The sequence below is a fragment of the Herpailurus yagouaroundi genome, unplaced genomic scaffold (genome assembly GCF_014898765.1).
Source record: "Herpailurus yagouaroundi ecotype Mexico unplaced genomic scaffold, PumYag 222, whole genome shotgun sequence".
NCBI classification, from domain to species: Eukaryota; Metazoa; Chordata; class Mammalia; order Carnivora; family Felidae; genus Herpailurus; species Herpailurus yagouaroundi.
Genome location: NW_024412453.1, coordinates 14,930,464 through 14,956,958, shown reverse-complemented (window position 1 = coordinate 14,956,958; position 26,495 = coordinate 14,930,464). Strand labels below are relative to the sequence as shown.

Here is a 26,495-nt window from a genome sequence, read left to right as displayed (position 1 = left end):
AGGGCACATTGCGACTTTGATCTTAACAGAGCCGTCATTGTCAGGAGCCAACACAAAGGCGGTTTGCGTTACACATTGAGATCCTAGTAATTAGGGCCTTGTAATGACCCGTTCCAAAAAGAAACAGCTCTGTTCCTTATTTGCCATTAAGAACACCAAGAGTTTATTTGCAGAGAATTGGGTTTAATTCAATTAGCAGGAATTGTGAGGCATTCACAACACAAGGTATATTAGCCCAGCACTTCGTTTGTAATGAGACCCAAAAAGCATTTAGGGAAAGAAAAGCTAATTATCCAGGATTCTTTTTTTTTTTTTTTCAATAACATGGAGGGTTTAGTCCAAATTTCAGAGGCCTGTATTCCCAAATCCCTTAAGCTTTAATTAATGATTAACAGAGCAGCGAGATGTGGAGAGGGACAGGAAAGCTTTGCCATGAAGTCAGTGCCAAAGGGTATTATTAATAACCCCCACCCTGAACCAGCACTTGACAGTTTACAAAGCGTTTCCACAACCATTATCTGCTCTGAATATTCATTTCCTTTTCCTTCTGGGCCAATTCTCCAGTGCTGGGAATATTTCTCCCCAGCCTGTCTTGAGTTTCAGCTCTGGGTTTGCATGTTAGAGCAAACCCTCAGCCATCATGACCATTTGCCTTAGGAGATGGACACACAAAACTACTGGCCAATGTGGATTCAGCTCTCATTTCCACCTTCATCCATGTGTATGACCTTGGGCATTTGCTGAACTTCTTCAAACTTAAGTTTTTCTTTTTCACCCCCATTTGTTACATTGCTGTCCAGTTTGGTGGCCACAGGTACATGTGGCTACTTAAAGGGTAGTGAATTAATTCAAATCGAAAAATCCCATTCCTCAGCCACACTGAGCACATTTCAAGGGTTCAGTAGCCACACATGGCTCCTGCATTGGAGTGCATGTCCATCACCAGAGAGAGCTCTCTTGGTCTATGAAAAGGAAGGCACTATTCACCCTTTGAGAGAAATAGGGTGGGAATTTCATGAGAAAATGCACAGAGGAGGCATGTGGCTCATGGTGGACACTCAGTAATAGCATCTGGGATGAGGTAGAAGAGAAGTCGGGGAGAGGTAGGGGCACCCCTGTACTCTGCTCCTTCTGCCTTCCCATTCTAGACGTGGTGGGAAATAATAATGGCGGAAGAGGCATGGAAGAGAAAGAAACTTTGGTTAAGCATGTCTTATGTGCTCTGTTATCTCAGTGTTCTGATTATAATGCAACAAGTATTTCTTTAGCGCCATCAGTCTCATTTGTTTCTGTCCGCCAAGTAAGGAAGACTTTCTGCCCCCCCACTGGATAGATACCAGATAGGTACCTGGAGAAATAGAGGCTCAGGCAGGTGAAGTAGTGGACCCAAGAGTGAGAAGACAGTTCATGATGGAGCCAGGGCATCCCCCGTCCTGATGACCAACAGGACCATTTTCCTCTCCACCGGCAGTCAGCTGCCTCCATTGGCAGAGTTCCAGCCTGCTCTTTTCTTTTCTCTTCTTTTCTTTTAACTTTTTTGTAAACTTTTTTTTAAATGTTTATTTTTTTTAGAGAGACAGAGACAGAGCATAAGGAGGGGCAGGGGCAGAGAGAGAGGGAGACATAGATTCCAAAGTGGGCTCCAGGCTCCGTGGTGTCCACACAGAGCCCAACGCGGGGCTCACACTTACAAACCATGAGATCATGACCTGAGCCAAAGTCAGACGTTTAACCAACTGAGCCACCCAGGTGACCCTAAACTCTTTTTTTTAATGTTTGTTTATTTTTGAGAGAGAGAGAGAGGGAGGGAGGGAGGGGGAAGAAAGAGAATGCAGAAGGGAAAGGGCAGAGAGAGGGAGACACGGAATCCAAAGCAGGCTCCAGGCTCTCAGTTGTCAGCACAGAGCCCAATATGGGGCTTGAACCACAACCTGTGAGATCATGACCAGAACTGAAGTTGGATGCTTAACCAACAGAGCCCCCCCCAGGTGCCCCCAGCCTGTTCTTATTAAGGACTTGGCACTGGTGCTTCAGATGGCCAAGGATATTTCTCTTCAGAGTCCTTGTACAATAAGTGGGTGTGAGGAAGCACATGGTCCCCTGAATGAGCTCTAGCAAATCCTCATCGCCTGCTTCACTGGGGATTGGGAATTTCCTTGAGAGCAGCTGTGGAAAAGGAATGCTTTTGCAAACAGCCCAGCCATGCACATAAACTGTACTAGTAGTTGATAAGTCAGTTAGTGCATTCAGACCCAGGCCACACAGAGCAGCCCTGACAGATGGTCATCAGTCTGTCTCCATCCCCATAGCCATGGCCTGCACATCCTCAGAAGAGAAGAGGGACACATCCTCCAGGAGGACGTTGACCCTTATAGCACGGGTAGGGAATCCTAGCACAGTTGTGCACAGGCCAGGTTGTTCTCTGAAAGTCATTTGAGGAATGAAATTGAATTTCGTGACCGGTTCAGGGAACCTCGTTGCACTGAGAAACACATGACTTTCAGGTGGGAAACACATTAGCATCATCTTTGCGAAGATGCTGGCGCTGGGAGAAGTAGAGGGAGGGCACTTAATTGGGAACAGGCAGGACCTGGCTTCCACTTCCAGCTCTGCAGCTAACTCATTGCATGGCCTTGAGCAAGCCACATAGCCTTTGGGGCCTCACATTAATTATTTGTAAAAAGAAAAAAGACATTTTAAAGATCTAAAAATAGATGCTGGTAGCCATATAGGATTATGATGTATTCACAGATACTATAGGAGGAGAGATTCATTTCCAGGTATTATAGGAGCTCCAGAAAAAGGACACAGACATTGGTGGACATTTCAGGACCTTACTGAAGCCTGAGATTTTACCTGACATGTGTTACAGGGCTGCCTAGGAGCTGGCGGGACAACACGGTGATGTTTGCCCATCAACTCTTTCTTGCTACTTCCAGAAAAGTGCTCAGAGCTGGCCAGGTTGACTTCCAGTTCCACACCAAGTCTTCCGGCTGTGGCGTCTTGGGCCATTTCTTCTGTCACAGCTTAGTCTTCTTGTCCCATTGACAGGAGGCAGCCACCTCTTAGTGTTGTCATGGGAGTCAATGAAATCGAGACCAATACAGCGCTTGGTTCAGAATAAATACTCAAACTACGTTAGCTCTTAGTATTGTTAACACAGTGCTTGTGATTGTCCAGGCACTGGGCTGCACTCTGGGGATACAAGATTAAATAAGGCATTATCTAGCCTATGAGGAGCTCACAGCCCAGTGCAATGGCTCTGACATTTTCTGGGAAAACCTTTTGAGAAGTAGATAAAAGCAATTTGTCGTCTACCCAGAAACACTCAGACACACACACACACACACACACACACACACACACACACACAGTTTTAGGGTCAGGAACCACCAAAAGCCGTAAACTTTATACTTTTTGGTTAAAAGACTAGTTTGCTTTGGAACTGTGGGTAAATTAATTTTTATACCCTGTGCAAGAATCAGCATAATAACAAGAAAGCATTGGTTGCTGTTGGAGTCGGTAGGGCAGAGAAGTCTTCTGAAGCTGATGATTCTGGTTAAGAATGTTTAAAAAACAGACTTTTTGGTTAGAATAAGTTGGGGTGGAAACAGGGCAGGAGCTCCAGGTATGAGAGGCCACAGTGTGGAATAGAGGGCAAGGGGAGCAGGAAACACAGGTAAGGTCCTTGTTCTCCCATCAAGAAGTGGGCAGGGTCTACTGCAGTCTCTAGAGGGCCAGAGATCAGAACATTTAACTTCTATTTCCAATTTAGCTTCCTATAACCTGGAGAAAAATGCAGTGCCTTAATTCAGGAGTTACATGGATCTGGGCAATAGCAGGAATAAGGGTCACTGGGTGATTGATCCCACGGGGGCTCTTGTTGACTTATAGACAGGTCTGTGCATAGCATCTGTACTTAGGCAAGTCATTGAGCCCAAACGTGTCTGCACCTCACCAATGTCCCTGTCTTTGGTTGAATCCCTAGAAGCAGATAAGGCTTATTTGGGAGGTGGCCCCAGGAAGCAGTTGGGGAAAAAAATGAGGGCAGTGAGGAGGCCAATGTGGGTATTTTAAGGAGTAGGTCACCCTGTGGGCACCTGGGGCTCAGTCCCAGCTGGACCTTTCGGTGGTGCTGCAGGGTTGTCTCAGGGTTGTCCCTCTCAGTGGAGGGATGGTTCCAGGACATTAGGTCTGACTAATGCCTGCTGTGTGTGTGGAGAAGCATACTCCTGGGGTGAGAGAAAGCCACTGAGGCTGACAGGTGATGTGTGAAGACCTTGGTGTGGGAATAGCCAGAGGATACGTGTGAGGTATTGATGGATTTGCTGTCAACTTCTCTAGAAACTCATTTCCAGATGCCCAGTTTTTCCCAGACAACCATCCCAAGTCCACACTCCAGGGCTTGTCTCAGTGGCCATGGCCTCTGATTTCCACCTGACATGGTTTTCAAGGCTGAGCTTTTCTGGGCCCTGAAACCGCCATGTGGAGAGCAGATGTGAGGTGCGGATGAGGCCCCCAGTTGTGACTGTCTGAAGAGGTTTTGCTCCTTCTTAGCACCCCCTCCTTACTCGGAGGATCGGGTAGTGTGTGTTCTGATGATTATTTATTAGCACCTCCCCGATGTGCCGCTTCCTGGCAGCTCCTGTGTGATCTTGTGCAGAGACCCTCTCCTCCCGAGTCTTTAGAGCTTAGAGTTGCACCGCCATTTGTTCTCGAGAAGTAAACACGGAGGTTTTTTGTTCCCCTCAAAGCTTTCCAGCTACTCCCAGTGCAGCCCAGCAGGAACCTGCTCCAAACTCAAACGGAATGTTATATATCGGATTTGTTTGCCTTTGCACATCATCTGCTCACAGATGTTTGTCCTTTGGCTTGTTTCTTTTTCTAATTAATTTTTGATTAAGTTTTGAAACACCTTCTGTCTCCACCAGTTCCTGCCACCACAGGTAATCCTATTTACTCTGAACCCAGCCTGGCGATCTGGGCTCTCCATGGCTCCACAATCTCAGTGGCTAATAGGAGATGGGGACTTTCAATTAACTGGTTAAGTAGTCTTATCCCTCTTATCCAGACAAGGGAGGAGGATGCTTGGACTAAGTGTGAGGGATGGAGAAAGGTGGATGAATCTGAGATATGTCTTAGAGGTAATGGGCAGGGGGAGGGTGGAAGAAAAGAGGGTCCACAAAGAAAATGGCACCATGTCGTGGTGCATGTTAAGAACATAGGTCGACTCACTCACTCCAAAGGATGCGAGTAACTTCATTATTTGGAATTATTTAGAGAAAGGAAGAAGAACAAGAATAGCAATTGCTAATACCCCGCATTGGCACAAAGCATTGTGCTAGGCTTTTGAACAAAGTAACAGCAGAAGTAGCATTGATGTATAATGACAACAAGCAATATTTGCTCCATCTTTACTCTCTACCAAGAACTATTCTAAATGCTTTATGTTTGTAACCACGTTTACTCCTTAAAGAGCCCTGTATGGTCCCCATTTAACAGATGAGGAAACTGAGGCACAGAGAGGGTAAGCTACTTACCCCAGCTTACGCAGCTTAGTACAGGCCAGGTCTGATATTGAACTCAGGCAGGTGACTCCAATGCCTGATCTCTTTTGTTTTCTTCATCCACCATCTCCCAAGGGTATGAGTTCAGGTTTGAGTCACCAGACATGGAAACAGCCAGTTCAGCCTGGGAAAGAAAGTGACCAAAGATGACTGGCTTTTCAGTGGTTGGGATGACAGGTATGCATCCTGGTTGGAGAATGATACTGGGTGCTTTGCAATGAACTGTTGGAGGCTCACGCGTCCTCTGAGCCAAACCAAGCCATGGCCACCTGGCACTATTCTGTATCTGTGAATCCCAGCTTCCCTTTGCAAAGGGCACCCCCAGTCCACTTCCCCCATTCACATGCATCCTTCATCCCTCCCTTTTGCACACTTTGCTTGTGGACTGAACCTCAAAAATCATCCCAGTAATCCTGGACTCCTGTCAGATTCTATTATGGCAATAACTCCCCTGATAGTTAAATGATTCTGAATTGTGTTCCACACCAGGAATGAGGAATATCGGTGTCCATTCAGGTCAGTGCTAAAGATCATTGCCCAACTGGAAATGAGTTTCTCTTCCCAGGTGCCCGACGGGCGCTGTGCCTTAACCTTCAAAGCCAGCAGAGGAGGTGGCTGCCCCGTATGGTGGTGTCACCCTCATCTTCCATTTAGCCTACAGACCTTTAACCAAGAGCCCCCCTACTCTTAATTTTCCTCTGTATGTTGTGGGAGACATTGTTCACTCTGCCAGGGATGTCCTAAAACCTGCCATCCCTGCCAAAGAAGATGAAATACTCAGGGGTCACCATGCAGGACAGGGGAGTAAGAAAAGCAAGCAGTCAACAGCAGGCAATTACCAAGTTCTTCCTTAATCTTGAGATTGCAGTGGTCAGAGCAGAGATAAATTATGTCATCTCTGTGCAATCAAAGGTTCTGAGCATTCCTTCATGCTGTCGTCTTCATTTTGGCTCCGTAAGTACTGTGTCCTTTTAAAAAGAGTCATTGAACATGTGTACTCAAAGGTGACAGAGAAACTGTAAGCTTGGGGTTCTCTGTTCAGTGCTCTAAAGGAATTGTTCGTTGCTGGGTGGATTGGTGAGGGAATGAGGCTGGATGTAGTAGCCCAGGTGTAGTTTCTGAATGCTTTGAACATCATGTTTAGAGAGCAGGGCTCTGTAATCAAACCCACCTGAAATGGCCTTTCCACCACTTACTAGCCATACATACCTTTCGGGGATAATTACCTCACCTGGGCATAAGACTCATTCTCTGTGAAGAGAATTGAGATAATGTTTAAGAATACTGAGAACGTTTTTTTCCTTAATCCACAGCATAATCCTTAGTCAACTTTTTTATTTCATTATTAACAATATTGTATAGGAAGCTTCCTGGCCTTCCAGAAGCACGTCAGTACGTGTCTCCAAACCTTTGCCCATGCTGCTACTTAGCAAGCCCACCCTCCTTGCCTTAGGTTTATTTCTCAAGAGGTGGAGCGCAGATGGAATTCTTAGGCAGTGAGTACTGGGAGTGTTCTTTGGCTGAAACTGAGCCTCAACTTGACCCACAGGGAGTTCTGGAGTGTGAGTAGCACTAGAGTTTTTGTATCTTGGAGCAAGGGAAACACACTTTTGCATGAATGTACCCATCAGTCATTGATTGCAGGCTGCTCCTGGGGAGAAAGGGGTCAGGGCACACCCTCTCTGGCATCTCTGGACAAAGTGTGGGTCTCCAGAGAAGGTGGCAGCTGTAAGCTTTGGCAACTAACACTCATAGCCCCTGGGGGATCGATGCAATGGACCATCGAAGCCATCTGGGTGGGGTCCCACCTTTCCTCTCCCAGTGCACGTCCACCCATCCTTCAAGACCTAGCTCTTTATCACGTCCTTTTAAGACCCCTTTCTCTCTTCCTTATGTTCTGCTCTTATTCTCTCTGCATCCATAAGCTGTTTCCCTATGGCCACCTTGGTTATAGCACTTACCACACTGCAAGATAATTATATATTTACAAATCAGACCTGCCTCAGCAAAAGAGACCTCTTATGGGATGAGAGAGGACAGCCAATGAGGTGTGAGTTGAATGAGGGCAGTGCAGCGAGGGACTGGGCACATTGAGGTGAGAGATGGAGTCTGAGTGCTTGTGTTTTGTGTCCTGGGGTTGGGCAACTCTAATCTTCTAGCCAGGCATGGGAATTGCCTGGGAATGGCCAGGGGGGATGATGGAAAGTTAAGAGATTGCACAGTTACATTTCCCAAAAGATTGGGGGTGGGAGTAAAACCTGGTGAATATGCTGGACCTCTGGCCTGTGGTATGGCTTGCCCTGATCCTTGCTTCCTTAGCTTTGGCAGGAAGGGCCCCTGGCCTGATCACCTAACCTAATCACTTACTCTGCAATTGTGCCTGACATCACACAGCCTGCCTTGGGGATTCCCACTGACAATGGTGTGCCTCATCTGCAGCAACAAGGGCCCCTCCTTAGGGAGAGATGACATTGCAAAGGAGCCCCCAGAAAAGAGAGATCAGCAGCCTGGGCCTGGTCCAGCTTAAGAGAGAGAAAATAGGGATATAAAGTCATGGCGTGGGCAGCAGAAAGGCAGGGTAGCATTCTGGCTAATGGGTGCTGGGTTTCAAATTCTGGCTCTGAAGCTCACCAGCTGTGTTATCTAGCATGAGTTCTCTCAGCCTTTGTTTCCATGTCTTTAAAATGGGGATTGTAATGGTATGGAATTTGAAGGTGAGTCGGAGCATCTGATGAGATTCTATAGGGTGTTTGGCCAGGAGCACTAGAACATTTGGGCCATACAATTCTTTGTTGTGTGCATTTATCCTGTGTTGTAGGGTGTTTAGCAGCATTCCTGTCCTCAACCTACTCAGTGACAGTAACCCCTTCCTTTTCTGTGACAACAAAAATGTCTCCAGACGTTGCCACATGTCCCTTCAGGGGAAATTATCTCTGGTTGAGAATCTCTGAGCTACTACAGGTAAGGGCCTTAAAATAGAGCCTGGCACATTTTAAACATCCATATATTATCTATGGGTATCAATATTCTCATTAGTATCCTCATCACCAGTAGTAATAGTACATATGAGGATAACACCAGCCCTCAAATGTCAGTCCTTTAACACAGTTTATTTTTTTTTTTCTCTTATCTGTTTAATTCAGGTGTCCCTGGTGGTCTGACAACCCTCCACAAGGTGATTCAGGGACCCAGGCTTCTTCCAGCTCACAGTGTTCCCTTCCTCTTAGCCTTAGAGGGCCCCAGAGATATTTAGGAATTCCTGGGTAAATATTCAGAAATGTATTCAGAAATCCCTGGAGAGAGGTGCACTTGCCTCATAAGCTCCTTGGATTGGAAGTGACTTGCAGCAGTGTTGGTCACATTCCATTGATGAGAATGAGTCACATGGCACCGTCTAGTTGCAAGGGAGCCTGGGAAATGTAGTCCCTGGCTGGGCAGCCATTTGCCAGTGAGAATTCCACATGATGGAACAAGAAACATGAATCTTTGGTGGACTTTTATTCATTTCTGTCATTTATTAGCTGAAAGATCTAGTGGTCCTGGTCATTGTTATACCTGCCTTTATGTGGCCCCTTTGTGTTGCCTTGTAGTTTTCATGACCATGTTCTACTCTTCTTGGGTCCAAGAAAGGGACTTGGTTAGCATAGCGCTCTCAGAATCTGTGGGACGGAAGGAGAAAAGGTTGGAAAGAGGCAAGAACCAAACTAGCTCTGGAGTTCACTGGTTCCCTAGGGATCTGGGAATCACCAATCCCTGGGGAAGATATCATTAGGAAAAGGAGTTCTTGCAAGGAGGGATATTCTCCTAGCAGAACTGGTTTGAGGAGAACCCCATCATTCAGGGGATATATGTACACCAGCCCTTTGTTTCTGCCCTCATGTCACTGATTCAAAAGTTAGGATCTCAGGAGAGAGGGGGACAGTGCTTGGTCATGTGTATATCCTCGTTGTCCTGGGGGATTGAGAAGAAGCATCCAGCCTCCAGATCCTCAACCTTGTCTGCTCATCAGAGTCCTGGGAGAGCTTTAATGAGTACCATTGGCCAGTACCCTCCCCACATCAACAAAATCAGGATGCCTGGGGCTAGATCCTGGACACACAGCATTTTGTCCTGCTTTCTGTGACTCCAAACTGCAGTCAGCATTAAGTGTGGAAAGGGCTGCCTCAATTCACCTCCTCAGTGAGACCACACAAGCATAGAGAAGAGGTGATTTCTCAGAATGGAAATTGAGATGTTTTTAAGAAAAGAGAAGAGGGGCGCCTGGGTGGCTCAGTCGGTAGAGCGTTCAACTTCAGCTCAGGTCACGATCTTGCAGTCTGTGAGTTCGAGCCCCGCATCGGGCTCTGGGCTGATGGCTCAAAGCCTGGAGCCTGCTTCCGATTCTGTGTCTCCCTCTCTCTCTGCCCCTCCCCCGTTCATGCTCTGTCTCTCTCTGTGTCTCAAAAATAAATAAACGTTAAAAAAAAACATTTAAGAAAAGAGAAGAGATACTGGGAACCAAAAATGACAAGTGTTCATACACTCAGAATGTGCCTTGGGTGTGAATTGCGCCCTGCATTCCCTTCCCCAACATAAAAACATTCAAGATCAGTGTGTGCTTTCCTCAACCTCCACCTATTCCCTTACTCTTGTCCAGGTGTTATGCCCTCTCCCCTCTCCAAGCCTTATATGCATTTTCAGAGGACAGAGTTAGGGCTTTTTAACCTGAGGGAAAGCATCACCAATTATGGGATTCCAGCCACCATGACCATGAAGAAAGGAGATACCGGGTGGAAAAGGAGGGAGTGAGGAGTCCAGGGATGTTTCCATAGCAATTCAAATTTTACCATAAGGGCTTTGGAAGGAAGGGCTATTACAGCTAGGGTACCACCTGTGCTGCTCTCCATCTGTGGCTGATGGTGAAGAAGGGAAGGGAATGGATTTGGAGTCAGGCCAATCTGAGCTCACATTCCTACCCTGACTCTTAATTGCTACATTGTCTGGAAAAGTTTCCTGACTTATCTGGGCTCTTAGGTCCTACAACATTGCTAAAAGGGTGATAATAACCCCTACCCAGCAGGCTTTGAAGACTGAATGAGGGAGTATAAACAAAACTCACAGCACAGTGCCTGATACGTGAAGTGTAATACAAAACCAGTGTTAGGTCTGTCATTGTGCCATTTCGAATCACATAGCCTAGATCCTCTGTAGAATCACTAATCCCTGGGGGAAGATATTATTAGGAAAAGGGTAGAATATTTGAAAGTTTTGAAAGGATTGGCAGGAACTAGATGGCGTCTAAATAATAACTTTGTGTAATTTTTTTTTTTAACTGAAGAAAACTTGGAAAACACCAGAGAGAAAGAAGAAAATGAAATATCCAGTTTTACCTCCCAAAGAAAAACACTGCTAATTATTTTTGGGGAAATAATTATGAAAATTTCCCACATTTCTCTTATTCGTGTTTTAACATAGTTGAAATCATGGGGTATATGTCATTTACATTCTGGGTTTTTTTTCCTTAATATATAAGCATTTTCCCGTGTTATTTCAAACTTTGCTTAAGCATCACTTCAACAGGAATACAGTAGTCCCTGAAAAGGGGATGACTCACTAAGGTGAGTCAATCCCCTGTTGTTAGGTACCTAGGTAGTTGCCATCACACAAATGTTACAAAGCATTCTTTTGTGCCACAAACTTTTGCTGTATTTCCAATGTGTGATTAGGAGAGATTCCCAGGAGCCAAGAGCTATTGGGTCAAAGAGAAAGAAGAGTTTTAAAAGATCTTTACCTGTATTTCCAGATTTCTGAGCTAAATTTGAAAACAGACCCAAATTAGCCTTTTTAAACTTTGTAGCCTGACCTCAGAAAGCAACAGGGGCTCTCTGCAAGAGACACAGATGGCAGCAGCTTACCCCCAAAGATTATAGGATCTGGTGGGAATGGGCTCAGGAAGCCCCAGCATCCCCTCCTGACACCAGCCCAGCCTCCTATGTGCCTCATAATTAAGCTTCAGATAATGTTTGCAATCTTTCAGTGTTTTCCAGCACATGTCAGGGTGACTGATGGGCTCGTCACAGCTCAGACAGCCATCATCGTAGTGCTGTAACTACTTTAACCTTCTTAACACACTAACTTCAAGGGCAAACCAAGGGCAGAGATTTGTCAGCCCCTTCCTGCTCAGCCTCCCTACCATGGACGGTCTTTTCCTTTCCTCTCCCTGCCCTCCATCCTCTTTACTGCTCTCAATATCATCCACAAGATAGACCTAAGGCAGTTGTTTAACACCATAAGTAAAACTATTCTTAGGTTACAAGCTGCCAGAATTTTGAAGCAAGTGCATGTAAATATTTCATTTCTGACACTGAAAGTTATTAAGAGAAACCTTGTGCATTTTCTAGAAGAATTTTAAGAGACGTCTATTCATTGGGCATGTCTGGAGCCTGTGGAATTTGTTTGGGGGGGTGTTGAATATCATCTGTGAATGGGTTCTTTCCTTTTTTACACTCACATTTGAAAATCTGGGCTGAGTTATGGTGCCTCAGTGGCTGGAACCAAGTCCTGGGCTAGAAGGGAAGAGAGGGATGGCAGGGAGAGAGGAAGCTGCTTGCTTTCAAAAATACCCCTCTGGGTAGTCTGTTCAACGGCTGTTCCATGAAGTGCAGTGAAGTTTAAAATACCAGGTGTTAGGATTGCTGCTGTTACAGTTGCTATACCAAACTCGTCGAAATGACAGCCGTCTTATCTCCAATTCCAACTCCATACCAGACATACCCATGAATCCGCACCAAAAAAGGCAGTGAGATAGAGTTTTGTGTCCATTTTGTGAATGAGGAAACTGAGGCTCAAAGAAGTGAAGTTACTTGCCCTTGGCCATGCACACAGATTGTAAATGGTAGAGCAAGGATTTACAAAGCCCAGGGATTTCTGATTCCAGAGCAACCCGTATACATTTTGCCAGCTGGAAATCAAATTGAGCTCACCGAACATCTTCACTTGACAGTAAATCTGGAGTATTGCATGTATAAATGCACAACGAACAGCACAGTGCATGTGGTTCTGTGAAAGGAATGATAAACCCACTATTTACTATGTGCCAGGGACCGTGTCAAGGGCTTTGAATGTATGTTTTTGGTTAATTCTTAAAATGATCTTACAAAAACACATTTTCTATGTTGTAAGTGTACAATTACAGGTTTGGAGAGGATAAGTACCTTTTCTTGTGATCATCTGTTGTTGTGTGTCAAAGTATCCTAAAACCTAGTGGCTCAAAACAGCATCCATTTATTATAGCTCAAGATTTTTTGAGTCTGAAATCCAGGCATGGTGTGCCAGACATGAATTGACTGAAATTTCTTGGTGGCATTCATCTGCCAGATGGATAGCTTGGAGGGTCCAAGATGGCCTCTCTTATGTGGCTGGCACTTTGGCCAGGGAGGCTGGAAGTTTAGGCTTACCTGGGACTCTCCATCACAGTGTCTCAATGTGGCTTCTCCCAGGGGCCTCCGGGTAGTTGAACCTCTGACATGGCATCTGGGGGCACTCAGAGAGGGTTGCCATGGGTACTAGCGGAAGATGTCAGTCTTTTATGGCTGAGCCCAGAACTGAAATAACATCCCTTCTGCTCTAATCTGTGGGTCAAGGTAGTTTTAGAGCCCACTCATATTCATGGGTTGGGAACAAAGACCCCACCTCTCAGTGGAAGAAGTACCCAAGAACATTTGGCCAGTTTCAATCACTACATGTGCCCAAGATGACATATCTGGAAAGTGGTAGAAATAGGTATTGAACTTGACTCTACAACCAGCCTTAGAGTCCCTAGCATCCAGAGAATATGACCATTGCAGGTAGAGATGCCAGTGTTTACTATTTAAGAGATAACATAAAACCAACACCACCATGGGGAAGAGTTTCTCTCTTCCCAGTTTGCTGAGAAGTAAACTCTCAGATGAGGGAAGTGACCTCACTGCCACTCAGCTGCTGAGTGGCAGGAGTCCCATTTGTCTTATTTCACATCCCAAGCATGTTTCTGCTTCATTACTCTTTGATGATAGCACCTGAAGGTATTCTTTGTACACCAGTGAAAACAACCCAGAGACTCAGTGAGTTCAAGTAAAGAGTTGACTCAATTTGGTGAAGAATTCAAAACTCGTTGCTGGCCCCATTGGTCAAGGTGACTGAAATGTTTCCTGTTATCCCAGAATAGATCCTTAGGATCATATCTGAATACAAAGGAGTGCTGAGCATCTCTTATATTTGAGAGAGGGCCAAACACAAGGGCTGAGATACCTCCTCAGGTCTCTTTCAGAGGAACAAGCTAGGTCTGCTATAGATACAGAAGGTCAGAGGATCCTAAGGAGAGAGAGAATGATCAATGTCAACTTGGAGAAAAGCTGAATTCTGAGGGGATCTTTTGTAGATATTGGGGAGTGAGCAGTAAGACTGTGGGCTCATGCAGCTTCTTTGCTGATGGTCCCTTTCTGCTTATTCAAGCAGAGGGAGAAAATAAGAGAGTGGGTATGAAGGACGGGAACAGCTTCAGTCTCAGCTTTGGTCTCATGAACCAACCATTTAGTTTCCTCAGTGTCAAGAGGATACCACAGAAGATCAGGGTTTGAGACACCTGGCTTGTGCACCCAAGAGGACCAGCTGCAAAGTGAGGGGAACTTAGCACCAAGAGACTGAATTATGCTGACAGAATTAATCATGAGGAGAAATTGGAAGAGATTGGACAGAAGTGGATTTTCTATCAGGGAACCATGCAGAGAGGTCTTGAGCAAGGCAGTGATGCAGTGAAGAGGTGTGGCCAGGCCTGCTGGCTCTGCTGTCCATATTCTCCTCTTTGACATACAGACTGACGACATGTCCACACCCCCTTGCCATTGTATATGGCCACTTGACTGAGCTCTAGCCAGTAGAATGTGGGCTGCAATGCCTGACATTTTTGGGTCTGGTTCCTAAAGACCACCATTTTGTTCCTCCATATGTTTTCCTCCTCCTGGATGGCTAGTATGAAGATGACCATAGTGACCATGGAAGCCACATATTAAAGATGCAGAACCTCTTTCAGCCTGAATCCCTGGATGGTTATGTGGAGGAGAGCTGGCCTGTAATGTTCTTCCACCTGGGACTATTACGTGGGCAAGAAACGAATACCCATTGTGTTGAACCATTACACATTTGGTTCTATCTGTTGCTGCAGCTTCCATGTCCCTAGCAAATATACGAGGCCTGCACCCATAATTTCCCCAAAAAATCCATTGTGCTCCCATGAAGGTATAGAGAATCCTAGAGACCTGGGTTCAGTTCACTGCTGTACCAGAAAAGTAATTTGACTTATTTGGTCCTTTTCTAGATTCATTTAAAGTGAGCTCTATGCGTTGAATCAGCTAATAAATTATTTTGTGTCCTTAAGCTATTTAGAGTTGTTTCTATCCCATGCTATCAAAAAAGGCCTACCACTATCCTTGCAAAAGTAATAGAGTGGTACCCCAAAAAGTTCAGCACAGAAGGTTGAATAGTTTGGAACAACAGAATCCCAGATGGTATTTGGGTATCTCAGACTCAGGTGCTTAGGAGACTAAGTGGGTATGCCTGAACAGTGATCTTCCCTCAATCAATTAACTGAGTCCTGCTATCTACTCATCTGTGGGAAGACCTCGGAGGGAATCCATTATCTACATTGTGTGGGCATAATCCGTATATGGGTTTTGAAGACAGTTTTGAAGTCTGATCTGTGTTCAAACCCTGCCTCTGACATTCTATAGTGTGGAAGGGAGCTTAGCATTCCAACCTCAGCTTCCCTGTCTGAAAATGTAGCAGGAGAGCCTGCTGCTAGAGTTGAGGTGAGGATCTCGAGGTAATCATGTATGTCAAGTTCCTAGCACAAGTAAGGAGGAAACCCTTAACATCAGCCTTTGCAATTTCAAACACTTACAGAGAAATGGAAGAAGAGGAAGGAAATGATTAAAGGATGGGAAATGGCTGGAACAAAGCTTTAAGGAGTGTCCTGCCGGGAGTTTCCGGCAAGCCTTCTGTGCCTTGTTAGAGTGCACTGAATGGCTCACCTCAAACATGGCTCTAATCATATCAGGCCCCGCTGGAAACCCTCTGATGGCCGCTGCTGACAAGATAAAAGCCAAAAGCCTTCACCTGGCACTTACAGCCCCTACAGATGAGCCTCATTCATCCAGCTGGCTTCTGCAGTCCATTCTAGGTGCCTGACATACCACAGCAGATCACAGACGGGCCCCTAGGTCTGTGGGTGCCACATTCCTGGATAAGCCCTGAGCTATGTGTGTTAGAAGTGAATCTAACATAATTAGGACTATAAAATCAGCCTCCCCTCAGTGTAGTATCTAGAGGGTTCCAGTAACTTTCACCATTTGCTTCTTCTCTACTTACCTGATAGGTGGAATTATAAATCCTAAGTACTATTTGTCTCCATTTGGCCAAAAGCCACACCACTCCCTATCAATGACCATATGACCCAGCTCCTACTTTGTCATATGAATGGTGGAGAGAGTTGGGTTTAGTTCACTCTTCAGTGAGAACAAGAAACTCAGCATATTTCTAAAGTCTTATTAATATTGAGGCACCATAAAGCTTTATTTTTATCCTATTTTATTTTTTTAATTTGTTTAATGTTTATTTATTTTTGAGAGAGAGGGAGTGAGTGCGAGTGGGGAAGGGGCAGAGAGAGAGAGGGAGACACAGAATCTGAAGCAGACTCTGGCTTTGAGCTGTCAGCCCAGAAGCCGATGTGGGGCTCAAACTCAGGAACCGTGAGATCATGACCTGAGCTGAAGTCAGACGCTTAACTGACTGAGCCACCCAGGCACCCCAATTTTTTATCCTATCTTAAATTTATGTTTATTTTGACAAGTAATATCTGGGTACATTCTCACTGAAAAAATTTCAAACAATTTGGAAAAAGAAAGTTCGCCACAACTTTTTTCAACCCATCAATTATCAGTCAAGTTCCAGTTTCTTCCTCAGAGGTAGACCTTTGTTAGCTTAATGAGTATTCCTCCTAGACATTTTTCAGACATATATCTATGTGCAGGGAGGCAGGGAGGAGATGAGGAATGTATAATGCATGTAGACTTGAGGGTTTTTTTTAGAGATTGGTACAATTTTGTGTCCTGTTCCCCATCTTTTCTTTTTCATTAATAGCATGTGCTGTCCAGTTTTTCATGTCAGAACACTACAAGTAACATAATATTCTAACTGTGTGTAGTATTTTACAATATGGATGTACCATAATTGGTTTGGCTTAGAGGATCATAAATTTGGAGTCCCCATCAGCTACATCCAGACTACATATGTGCTTTGTTTGGCCAGAACCATAGCTACCCTGTTTTAAATTAAATCCAGTGGATTCAGGTAGAGTAGGCAATCTCTGATTTCCACACAGGCCCCACCATTCCCTATTATCTTACAGGCAGCCCACTTTATACATTTTGATTACTTCCCTGACCCCTGCAGGCATTTGAGTATTCAAACTCAGTGTTTTAGTCATTCTTTCATTTGTGGATGTTTAAAATTTTTTAGAAATGTATTGTTATCTTGAACAATGCTGCAATCAATAGCCATATCGATGCCTCCCTCTATATATTTACCTAAGGTAGATGTAAGAATTGGATTTGCACAAAATCAGGAGACACACAGGTTAGGAGACACACACTAAAATTATAAAGTGGAGAAAATCCAGGTCAGCTGAGAACTGTGTGGTCCAAGTGCTCCGTGAAGCATGGAGAGAGGCATACTGCTTAAGACCTGTAGCTGCTAAATATCATGCTCCCCTTTCATATTCCCACTGGTTTTTAGCAGGGAAATGCATGTCTCTGCAGGTATACACACACATACACGCACACGCGCGCGCTCGCGCGCGCGCACACACACACACACACACACACACACACACGAGATTGTGTAGCATCCAGAGCATCTGTGGCCACTTGCTTGGGAATCAGCTCTTCTCCCAGCCCCAGTTCTGAAAGGGCTCCAGAGCAGAGGCCAGGAGCAGAGAGGCTCTGAGCTCTGACATTGATTACACCTTGGAGCGTTTCTCCAGGCCTGGCCCCTGGATTCATGGTTTGGCAAGCTTCAGGCCGTGGCTAATGGACTCTCTTGGCTGAGGTCATTTGAAGGCTGGCCTCCCATTTAGGAGGCTAATGATGCGTGAAGCTGCCCACTGGGCAGCAAGTAGCTCTGTCTGAGCTACTTCTGGGCCTAATGTTTAGATGAGGGCTAGACTTTATACCTTGAGGTGAGCATGGGAGAGGTGCTGCTGGGAGCTGGGCCAGTATGAGCTACAGGGACTGGTCAGCTAATTTAGGAAGACATATATTCCTAAGCATTTTGTTGGAGTCACAACTGTGAGCTAGTATTGATCAGTATCTTAGTGTGGGCTGCCATAACAAAATACCATAGCCTGGGTGGATTAAACAAAAGAAAAATTTATTTCTCACAGTTCTGGAGACTGGAAGTCCAAGGTCAAGGTACCAGCAGAGTTGGTGTCTGGTGAAGGCTGTCTCCTTGGGTTACAAATGGCCTCCTCCTTTTTCTGTCCTCATATAGCTTTTCCTTAGTACATACAGGTGGAAAGAGAGAGGAAGGAAAGGGAAGCCAGCTCTTGGTGTCTCTTCTGATAAAGATACTAATGCCATCAAGAGGACCCAACCCTCGTGACCTCATCTAAATTGAATTACCACCCAAAGACCCCATCCCCAACTATCATCACATAGGGGGGTTAGAGCTTCATGAGTTTTAGAGTGACATAATTTGGACCATAGCTGTCTGGTAAGAAAATATGGTTGAGTTTGGTCAAGTCAACCTTGGATATGAGATAGAAAGTTTCAAGATAGAAAGCAGAAAAAAAAAATCCTGTGTGCCCCTGGAGAGGAGACCCTTATAGGCTTATATGAACAATGGTGGGTGGTGTCGGAATCAAATCCTTTGGTAGAGAATGGGCTGTGGGTAGGACCCTGAAAGTCCATATGATGTTATCTTGGGTTTTAATTTAATTTCCCCTACTTAATAACATTCTGGGCTTGGAAAAATTAACTTTTTAAAAATCTCATGTTATCATCTATGAAATGGGAATAATAAAAGTTGTCCTGGAGATTAAATGAGTCGGACAATAAATGTGAAGTTGGCACAATGCTTTAGTTTACAATATTTTGAGGCATTTTGAAAACAGAAAACTATATTTGCTGTAGTTTGTAGTTTTACTTTCCCATAGCACCGATTTGAAACTTTAAGCAAAAACAAAACAAAACAAAAAAACCCTCAAAAATGTCTTCAATGCCTTTGCCTTTTCAATGTGCATTTAATCATTATCAGTGCACGGGCATTGCACACAGTCCTCCCCCTTTTTTTTTCTGGCAAGATGGTTATAATGTGTTGAAAATATTAATTATCTTCTTCACCTTATACACAGGACTGGAAAAACAAATCTTGTTGCTGTGCTTGGTAGAAGAAAAAGTCCCTTTGTGTGTGTGTGTGTGTGTCGCACTCATTGTCCCCTTGGGTCATAACAAATTATTGATGCCAGTTCCTTTAAAAAGACAATTAATCCAATTACCTTCTTGTTGAATCAATACTAATGTCTTTTTTTTTCTTTAACTTTCAGGTTTCGACAAGCCTGGCTGCCAGCAAAGCTGAGGTAGGAAATGTGGTTTTGCTATCTCTTTGGAGGACATTTTGATGTGGTTTTCTTCTGTGATGCAGTGAAATAGGTATCCTAGCTGTGATCTGCTCTGTGCAGTCTCCTGTTTGTTTGGATGGGGTGTTGTTAATTGGCTAGTTTCCGTGGTGCTGTGTTTGGGGTTGAAGAGGTATGCGCTGAGTAGTCCTGTAAAGGTGGTTTGTGGTTTCAAAGTCAGGTGTCCTGTTTGATTCTGTCTTGGTGACTTCAGAGTCTGTCTGTATGTACACATTATGATTCCATCTCCATTAAGATAAGCCCTTGCTTTGGCAGCGAGACCTCCTTCTGTCTCTGTGCTCTTCTCCCATTTCCTCTCTCCTCTTTCTCTCCCTACTCATCCTCTGAGGCACCAAGGGAACTGTGGCTGGTGCTGGTAAGTGATAAAAAAAGATACTGGTCAGAGGTCACCAGCAAGATGACCATCATTGGGACTTGTATGTGATGTCATTTAATGAGTATCTCCAAAATATATCCAGTGCCACAGGGCACTCAGGCTCCTAATCCCAAGTTATTGTGTGGGTAAAACAAGAAACATTGACCTCAGCTCAGGAGCCTGGGTTCTTTGTGGCCTTGTGCATCACTGTAACTTCTGAGACTCACCCTCCTGGTGTGCCCAATGAGGATAATAACATCTCCTTTGGATCCATAACTTGGGTGTGGAGGCAGATTCTGTCATGGTTCTACAAAATGTAAGGGGAGACCATTGTCAAATAGTGGAAGCCCCAGGTGAATATCTGCATCCTTGGATGCAATAGTTTGGTGTGCAAAAGTTTTCCAGGAACTGATGTGCATTGGTGGTGTAAATGTTACTTTGGATGCCTAGTGAGGCAGATATTTGGGAAGCAGATCATTTGGAGGGTAATGGAGTGGGAAACAAAAGGAAGGGGTGGAGGTAAGGAGCCACTAGTATCACCTGCTTTCCATGATCTTGTGACCAATGACTCAAGCCAGTCATTTACCTCCCCAAACTTAGTTTCCTTGTTTTCAGAATGAGAATGATAATACACATCACATGAGGTTTTTGAGAGCATTAAAATGGCATTGGCAGTGTTTACTCTTTTAGTCTGCTGTAACTAGAAATCTACTTTTTGTGTATTCAGCATGAATATATGTAAGGCTTTACACATATCATCTTATAAAATCCTTATGAAATCTTGTGATGTACACACTATTATAATCTTTATTTTACAGAGGATTAAATGCAGTCTCAGAAAACACAGTAGCTTTCCCAGTCATTCAACTAGTGAGTGATAGAGCCAGGATTCAAGGTGGGGTACAAAGTATTGGCTCTTAACTGCCATGCTATGTGTCTTTGTTCAGGCTGCTGTAACGTGATCACATAGAATGGGTGGTTTAAACAGCAGGAACTAATTTCTCACAGTTATGAAGGTTGGGAAATCCAAGGTCAAAGTGCTGGCAGATCTGATGTTTGGTGAGGATGCTCTTCCTGGTTTGCAAGATAGCCACCTACTGGTTGTATCCTTGTGTGGCCAGAGAGCAGAGAGAGGAAGCAAGCTCTTCTGTCTCTTCTTAGAAGGGCACTAATCCCATTCATAAGGGCTTCACCCTTATGATCTGATCACTCACAAAGGCCCCACCTCCTAATACCATTGCACTGGAGGTTAGGATTTTAACCTATGAATTTTGGGAGGACACAAACATAAAATTCCCCAACACTACATAAACCTGGCGCATAGTGGGTGTTCAGTAAATGTTAGCAATGTCAATCCTTAAGGGCCAGTCCTGCTTTCTAGATCATACCCGAATGCCTGTCCAGCCTCTCTGGTCAGCACCACGGACAGCTGCCTGGTTCTTGTGACCTTCCGTCTTGCATTCCCTTAAAGGGTCTCACATTTGTGTCCCATTTGGCGATTTAAAACAAACAACAATAAAAACACCTTTACATATGTTATCCTTTTTCAATTTCACAGAAATGGCATATGGGAAGATATTGTTCCTGCCATTTTCAGATTTAAAAATGAAGTTTTAATGATCTGGTAATTCCATGCCTACTTGTGTGCCCAAGAGAAATGAATGCTTATGCCCAGCAAAAAATGTCCACAGGAATTTTATCATAGCCAAAAACTGTAAACAAACCACATGTCCATTAATAGGACAATAGATAAATAAACTGTGGTATATCCATGCAATGAGTACAAGACAGCAATGAAAAAGAATTTTTATATATCCATGAAACAGCAATCTCAGAAACATGTTGAGTGAAAAAAATGAGAATGACAGATTACACTGTGATTTTATTAACATGCATTTAAAACCAGCACTCCTCTCTGGTGATAAAAGTTAACAATAGTAGTTACCTCTTGGAGGTGCTGACTGAGCAGAGGCTCAAGAGAAGTTCTTGGGATGATGGAGATACTCATCACCATTACCTGGATGTGGTTACACAGGTAACCAGCACATGTAGAATTTATAGAGCGCCATGTTAAAATTATGCACTTTATAGTATGAAAGTTGTATACCAAGAGGAGGAGGAAGAGGAGGAGAAAGGAAAGGAAAGAAAATACAAACATTAAAAATATAAAACAGGATAATGAAAAAAAAAAGGATGATCAGGTGGAAAAGGTGGGATAAAAGTGTAGGAATGCTCAACATATAGACAAAACTGTAGATCAAAAAAAGCCGAAATTCACTCACTCATCCCTTGCTTCCTTCCTTCATTTTTGCTCCAGATTCTATTTCCCAGATGGAACAGGTTTTAAAAAACACACGATACTTTTTCTTTCTCCTAACCATTGTTTCTAAGACTAAATTGTAATTGCTGTAACCTGATCATATTTTTTGCACTGCTGCAGGGAGGTAACCTTTTATTAATTGAATTTCTAATGGCAATTCATCAAAGCGAGCGATCACCGTTATTTAATGCATGATCCATATTCATGGCATGTTCTGTTAGGTAAATAATAGTGGCTCTGGGAAGGTGCTTCTGTGAGGTCTTTTCCTTCTCAAATGACTTTCTTTTTTCCTAAGTACAAACAGTTGTAATTTAAGCAGAACAAACCCCACCTGTGGAGGAGTCATTGGTTAAAGGGAGACAAGAAGAATTACAAACCCACAGAATCAGTGAGAATGAATGGCTTTGCCAGTTCCCTTTCTCTCTGCAGATTGACAGTGAATATGTGAATAACGTTTGCTAAATCTGGACTTTGAAAACATGACAGCAAGCTGTTTGTGCCAATAATTTTTCATGGCATATGCCACCCCTCCCCGCACCACACACAGTTTTAATAAGATGGCACATGGACTATTGAGAAATGTTAAAACCCTGCAGAGGAAAGAGCTTTATCTTCTGACCAAATTCTGCCCAGCAATGTTTATGACAGCTGAAGAATTTATCTTAAATTCCCTCTGCTAGCCGCAAAGCACATGGCCCTTTGTCTCTGAGCAGCCTGTAAGAACCAAACTAAGATGTCACATACATAATATAACAGATAAATGGCCCAATTTCCATGTCCACATGATGAATGGAATGCAAGTTCAGCACACACATATTTGCACATTAATTGGCCCTGCATGGTTCCATTTTGTTCCTAAGTTGCTACTGTATGTCTCGTGGTCTCCTTCCCCTTCAGAATCATTAAGCTTGTTTTATCGCACAAATGCATACACATTTCCCCCCTATTTATCGTCACGCAGCTTGCCCTGCTGAGAGAGAACCAAGTAACCTGGGCATAGCCATCGGATTGCAAATGCCTACATCTGAGTTCTCTCCACCACCAACTGCACATTAACACAAAGATCTGAGACCCAGCCCCACAGTTGGTTATGCTGACAGGCAAACAAAGGAGGTTGCAAGCGAGGATGTTTGGAAAAAAAATCATTTCTATTCAGTTAGCAGTTGGTTTCTTGCCTCACCTTAATGATTTCCTGTTGATAGTTTAATGGCAATATAAACCTAGTGGAGGGCCTCAATTTTGATAAATTGGCCTGCTCCTATTTCATGGCAAAGGAACCGGACTGAGATTGATTGATATTATAGTTTTGCCATCCCAAATAATTGCAGTGGCCAACAGTGCAGGTGGTAAAGCCCAGGGGCCTTCAGGAAACGTAGGTAGAACCTCCCTCCCACTAATCCTTTTTTCCTTCCAGAAGGAAACTTTATCCCAGGCCAAGGAATCATTTATTTCTCCTGTCTCAACCCTGAGTCTCAGGGCTTCAGAGCCCTGTAAGCGCTCTGGCCCGTGTGGGGATAAACCAGTACTTCTGAGTTTCTTTGTGGGCAAAAGATCAATCCTGGCCATTTCAGGTCACCTGAGAAGCCAGAATATTTTATAAAGAAAAGCTGAGCTATTGCATGGACAAGGTTACAGTGCAAAGAACGCGAGCGTTGAAGTCTCTTCGATGATGTATGAATCATGAGTCCACATCTTACAAGTCAGGTGCCTATGGGCAAGTCACTTGCCTGCCAAATAAGTTTCTCATCATTAAATTGGGGAAAATTAAACCACCCCAAAGGTTGGTTTGAATTTTAGAGCTTGATAATCTATATGCATTGCCTAAGATAGTACCTGTCACAAAATAAATATTCAGCATTTATTATTTTATTTCCTCACACAACTCCTGTCTTTTATCTATTGTATAAAGCAAGACAGTGTATAAATAAGCTCATTCAAAATTTACTTTGAGACCTGTAACTTTGAAAACTTGCTGTGAAGGTTTTGTACCATGGCTGACCCAGACCCTAGCCAGGCAGAAGTTTAGTTACATGGCTTAATTCATATTAGAGTTCATGGCTCCTTTCTCTCTACCAAAAACAAGATCCACTTGAAGATTAGCAACTTTCCAATGGGCACTCTTGGCCTTGTCTGATTTTACCTAATTACACTTTGATAGTCCTCCCTGTCCTTGAAGCCAGCTTAAAACAATATTTTACAGAACCTTAACAATCACCTGGCTTTAATTCAAGGGCCTAGAATTCTCAGTTGGAGATATTGTTGGCATGTTTTTAATTTGATGGATATTTAACTGACAGCATTTATATACTAGGCACAGCACTAGGCACTGGACACATATAGAACTTTGATGTGCAGTCACACCCGCAAAGAAGACATGTTCCAAAGTGGGGTGGGAGGGTTATATTATAAATCCTATGGTCTCCATTGTTTCATGAGCACCAGAGTATTCACAAGAGTGAAACTCTCTCCTTAAGCTGTACTGCATATTTGGGAAGTTTTGAATCTGAGTTCAAATGTCAGTGAGTTAGATAGGAGCGAGGTATCTATGGAGGCTTCCCATATAAAGACTTGAGTCTTGAAAAGTAAATTAGGTCCTCATCTAGTAAAGAAAAGTGGAGAACATGAGAAAAGGTACAGATGGGAAAGAGTTCGCATGGTCAAGGAATGAGCATTAAAGGGAGTGTGGGAGCAGCAAAGGAGAGTGGAAGTGATCATAGTGAACATGCAGAAACCAAGGCCAAGTATCCTCACGCAAGTCAAAGAGGAAGAGGTTACACGGAAGAGGTGAGGGTACTGAATAATTCACTAAGGTCAAGGGGAGTGAGCACTGGACTGATGGCACTGGGTTTGGCAAGTATACAATCCTCAGTGTTCTCAACAACAACCTTCCCATTGTAGGTCGTGGAAATAGAAGTTAGATTTGGTGGCTTAAGGAATAGATGGAAAGAGAAGACACATAAGCACAATATACACCAGCCTTTCAAGGGCCAATTGACTGAGCCAAGCGAATGATAGCTTCTTTGATGTGAAGGAATTTTTTTTTCTATTTCTTTTTATTTTTTTAATTTTTTTTATTTATATATGAAATTTATTGTCAAATTGATGTGAAGGAATTTTGAAGATGGCAGAGGCTTGGGTGTTTTATAGCCCTGGAGGACAGGCCTCAGAGGTTATGAGGATAGGATCAGAGCATAGAAGGGGTTTACCCACTGATGGTGACCAAAGTATCCCTGAGGGTATGTGCTTGGATCCCCATTGTGTCACCAGGGCTCAGCACCTGTGCCAGAGAACTAGGGCATTAATGGGACTGAAAAAAGGACATTTTTCCTCTGTGCCATTGAAAAACAGAAAACGGAGAGTAAGTATGGATAAATTTGAAGAGAAATTGAAAGGTGTTATGCCTGGAAGCTTTCATTGTCCCAGCGAATAGTAGGGGAAAATTTATGTGCTGAAAATAAGGGGAGCAGAGGTAAAATTGGTGGTTAAAGAGGAAAGATAAGCAGAAGGAGGGAACATGATGGTGGGAGGCTGATTGATTAGGGAGTTCTGTCTGGCAAATCAGCATGGGTAAGCATCTGAGCAGGAAGAGGAACAGGAACTGCCAGCAGCAGTACTGAGCACCGTGGCTGTCATTCACTACGTGCGTAGCGAGTGCCAAGCACTGTGTTGTTTTCCCAACAGTCTTTAAAATGCATGTCACTGTCTACGTTGTACGGAGAAGGAAACCAACACTGAGCGGTGGTGTAGGCTGACCAAACTTAACCGAAGAATTAAACAACAGGGCCAGTGTGTGAATCAGTCTGTCTCACTGCAATGCTGGGATTGCTTCCATTGTGAACATAACTGTTGTGAGGATGCAGTGTGGAGTTCAAACCCTGGCTCCGTCATTTCTTATCTCTAGTCCCTGCTAGCGGCAAAACTCAGCGAAATTACTTAACCTTTGCATGTTTCATTTGTCTTCTCCATAGAATGAAGATGATTAAAGAATGAACCTTATAGCTTTTTTGTGAAGGTGAAAAGGCATAATATAGGATATGGAAGGCAATTACCATATTACCTAATGCATAAATAGCTCTTAATATATTCCAGTCATCATAGTTGTTTTTATTAGTGTCATTGGGAGCTCATTCTAAGCCACAATAGGAAATAGCAGAGGAGCCAGCTAGAACCAGTTTGTAGCCTCTAAACCAAATGGAAGCATTAGTTCCAAAGCCTTCCAAAAACACCTTACTCCATGGAAATTAATTAAGGTTCCTGGAAAAGGCGAGCAATTAAAAAATTCTCTTTCCATTAGTTTTATCAGAAAAAAAAAATGGGTGTGAGTTTTTGAGGATGAGTTAGAAGGATCTCATTATTTGCATGTTGCAATGAGTTAATGAAGAAAAGTAAGTAACCAAAGGGGAAAAAAGCACATTTTATAGACCTTATATTATTAATTTAGCCCTTACAAGAACCCTATGAAGTAAATACAATTACTGTTTTCCTGTTTTACAGATGAGCAAACTGAGGCTCAAGGTAGTTAGTTAAATGAGTCACAGAGGTAGC

The 26,495-nt window shown here is 43.8% G+C and overlaps 1 protein-coding gene across 18 annotated transcripts in view; it reads left to right on the top strand.

The window, feature by feature from the left end:
- RBFOX1 (RNA binding fox-1 homolog 1) overlaps window positions 1-26,495 on the top strand; it is a 2,071,930-nt gene that overhangs the window by 472,157 nt on the left and 1,573,278 nt on the right. For all 18 annotated transcript variants that reach the window (XM_040458724.1, XM_040458700.1, XM_040458710.1 and 15 more), the window contains one exon: window positions 19,183-19,215. In XM_040458724.1, coding sequence (XP_040314658.1) covers window positions 19,183-19,215 — 33 coding nt within the window. Of the gene's footprint in view, window positions 1-19,182; window positions 19,216-26,495 lie in introns of those variants that run through there.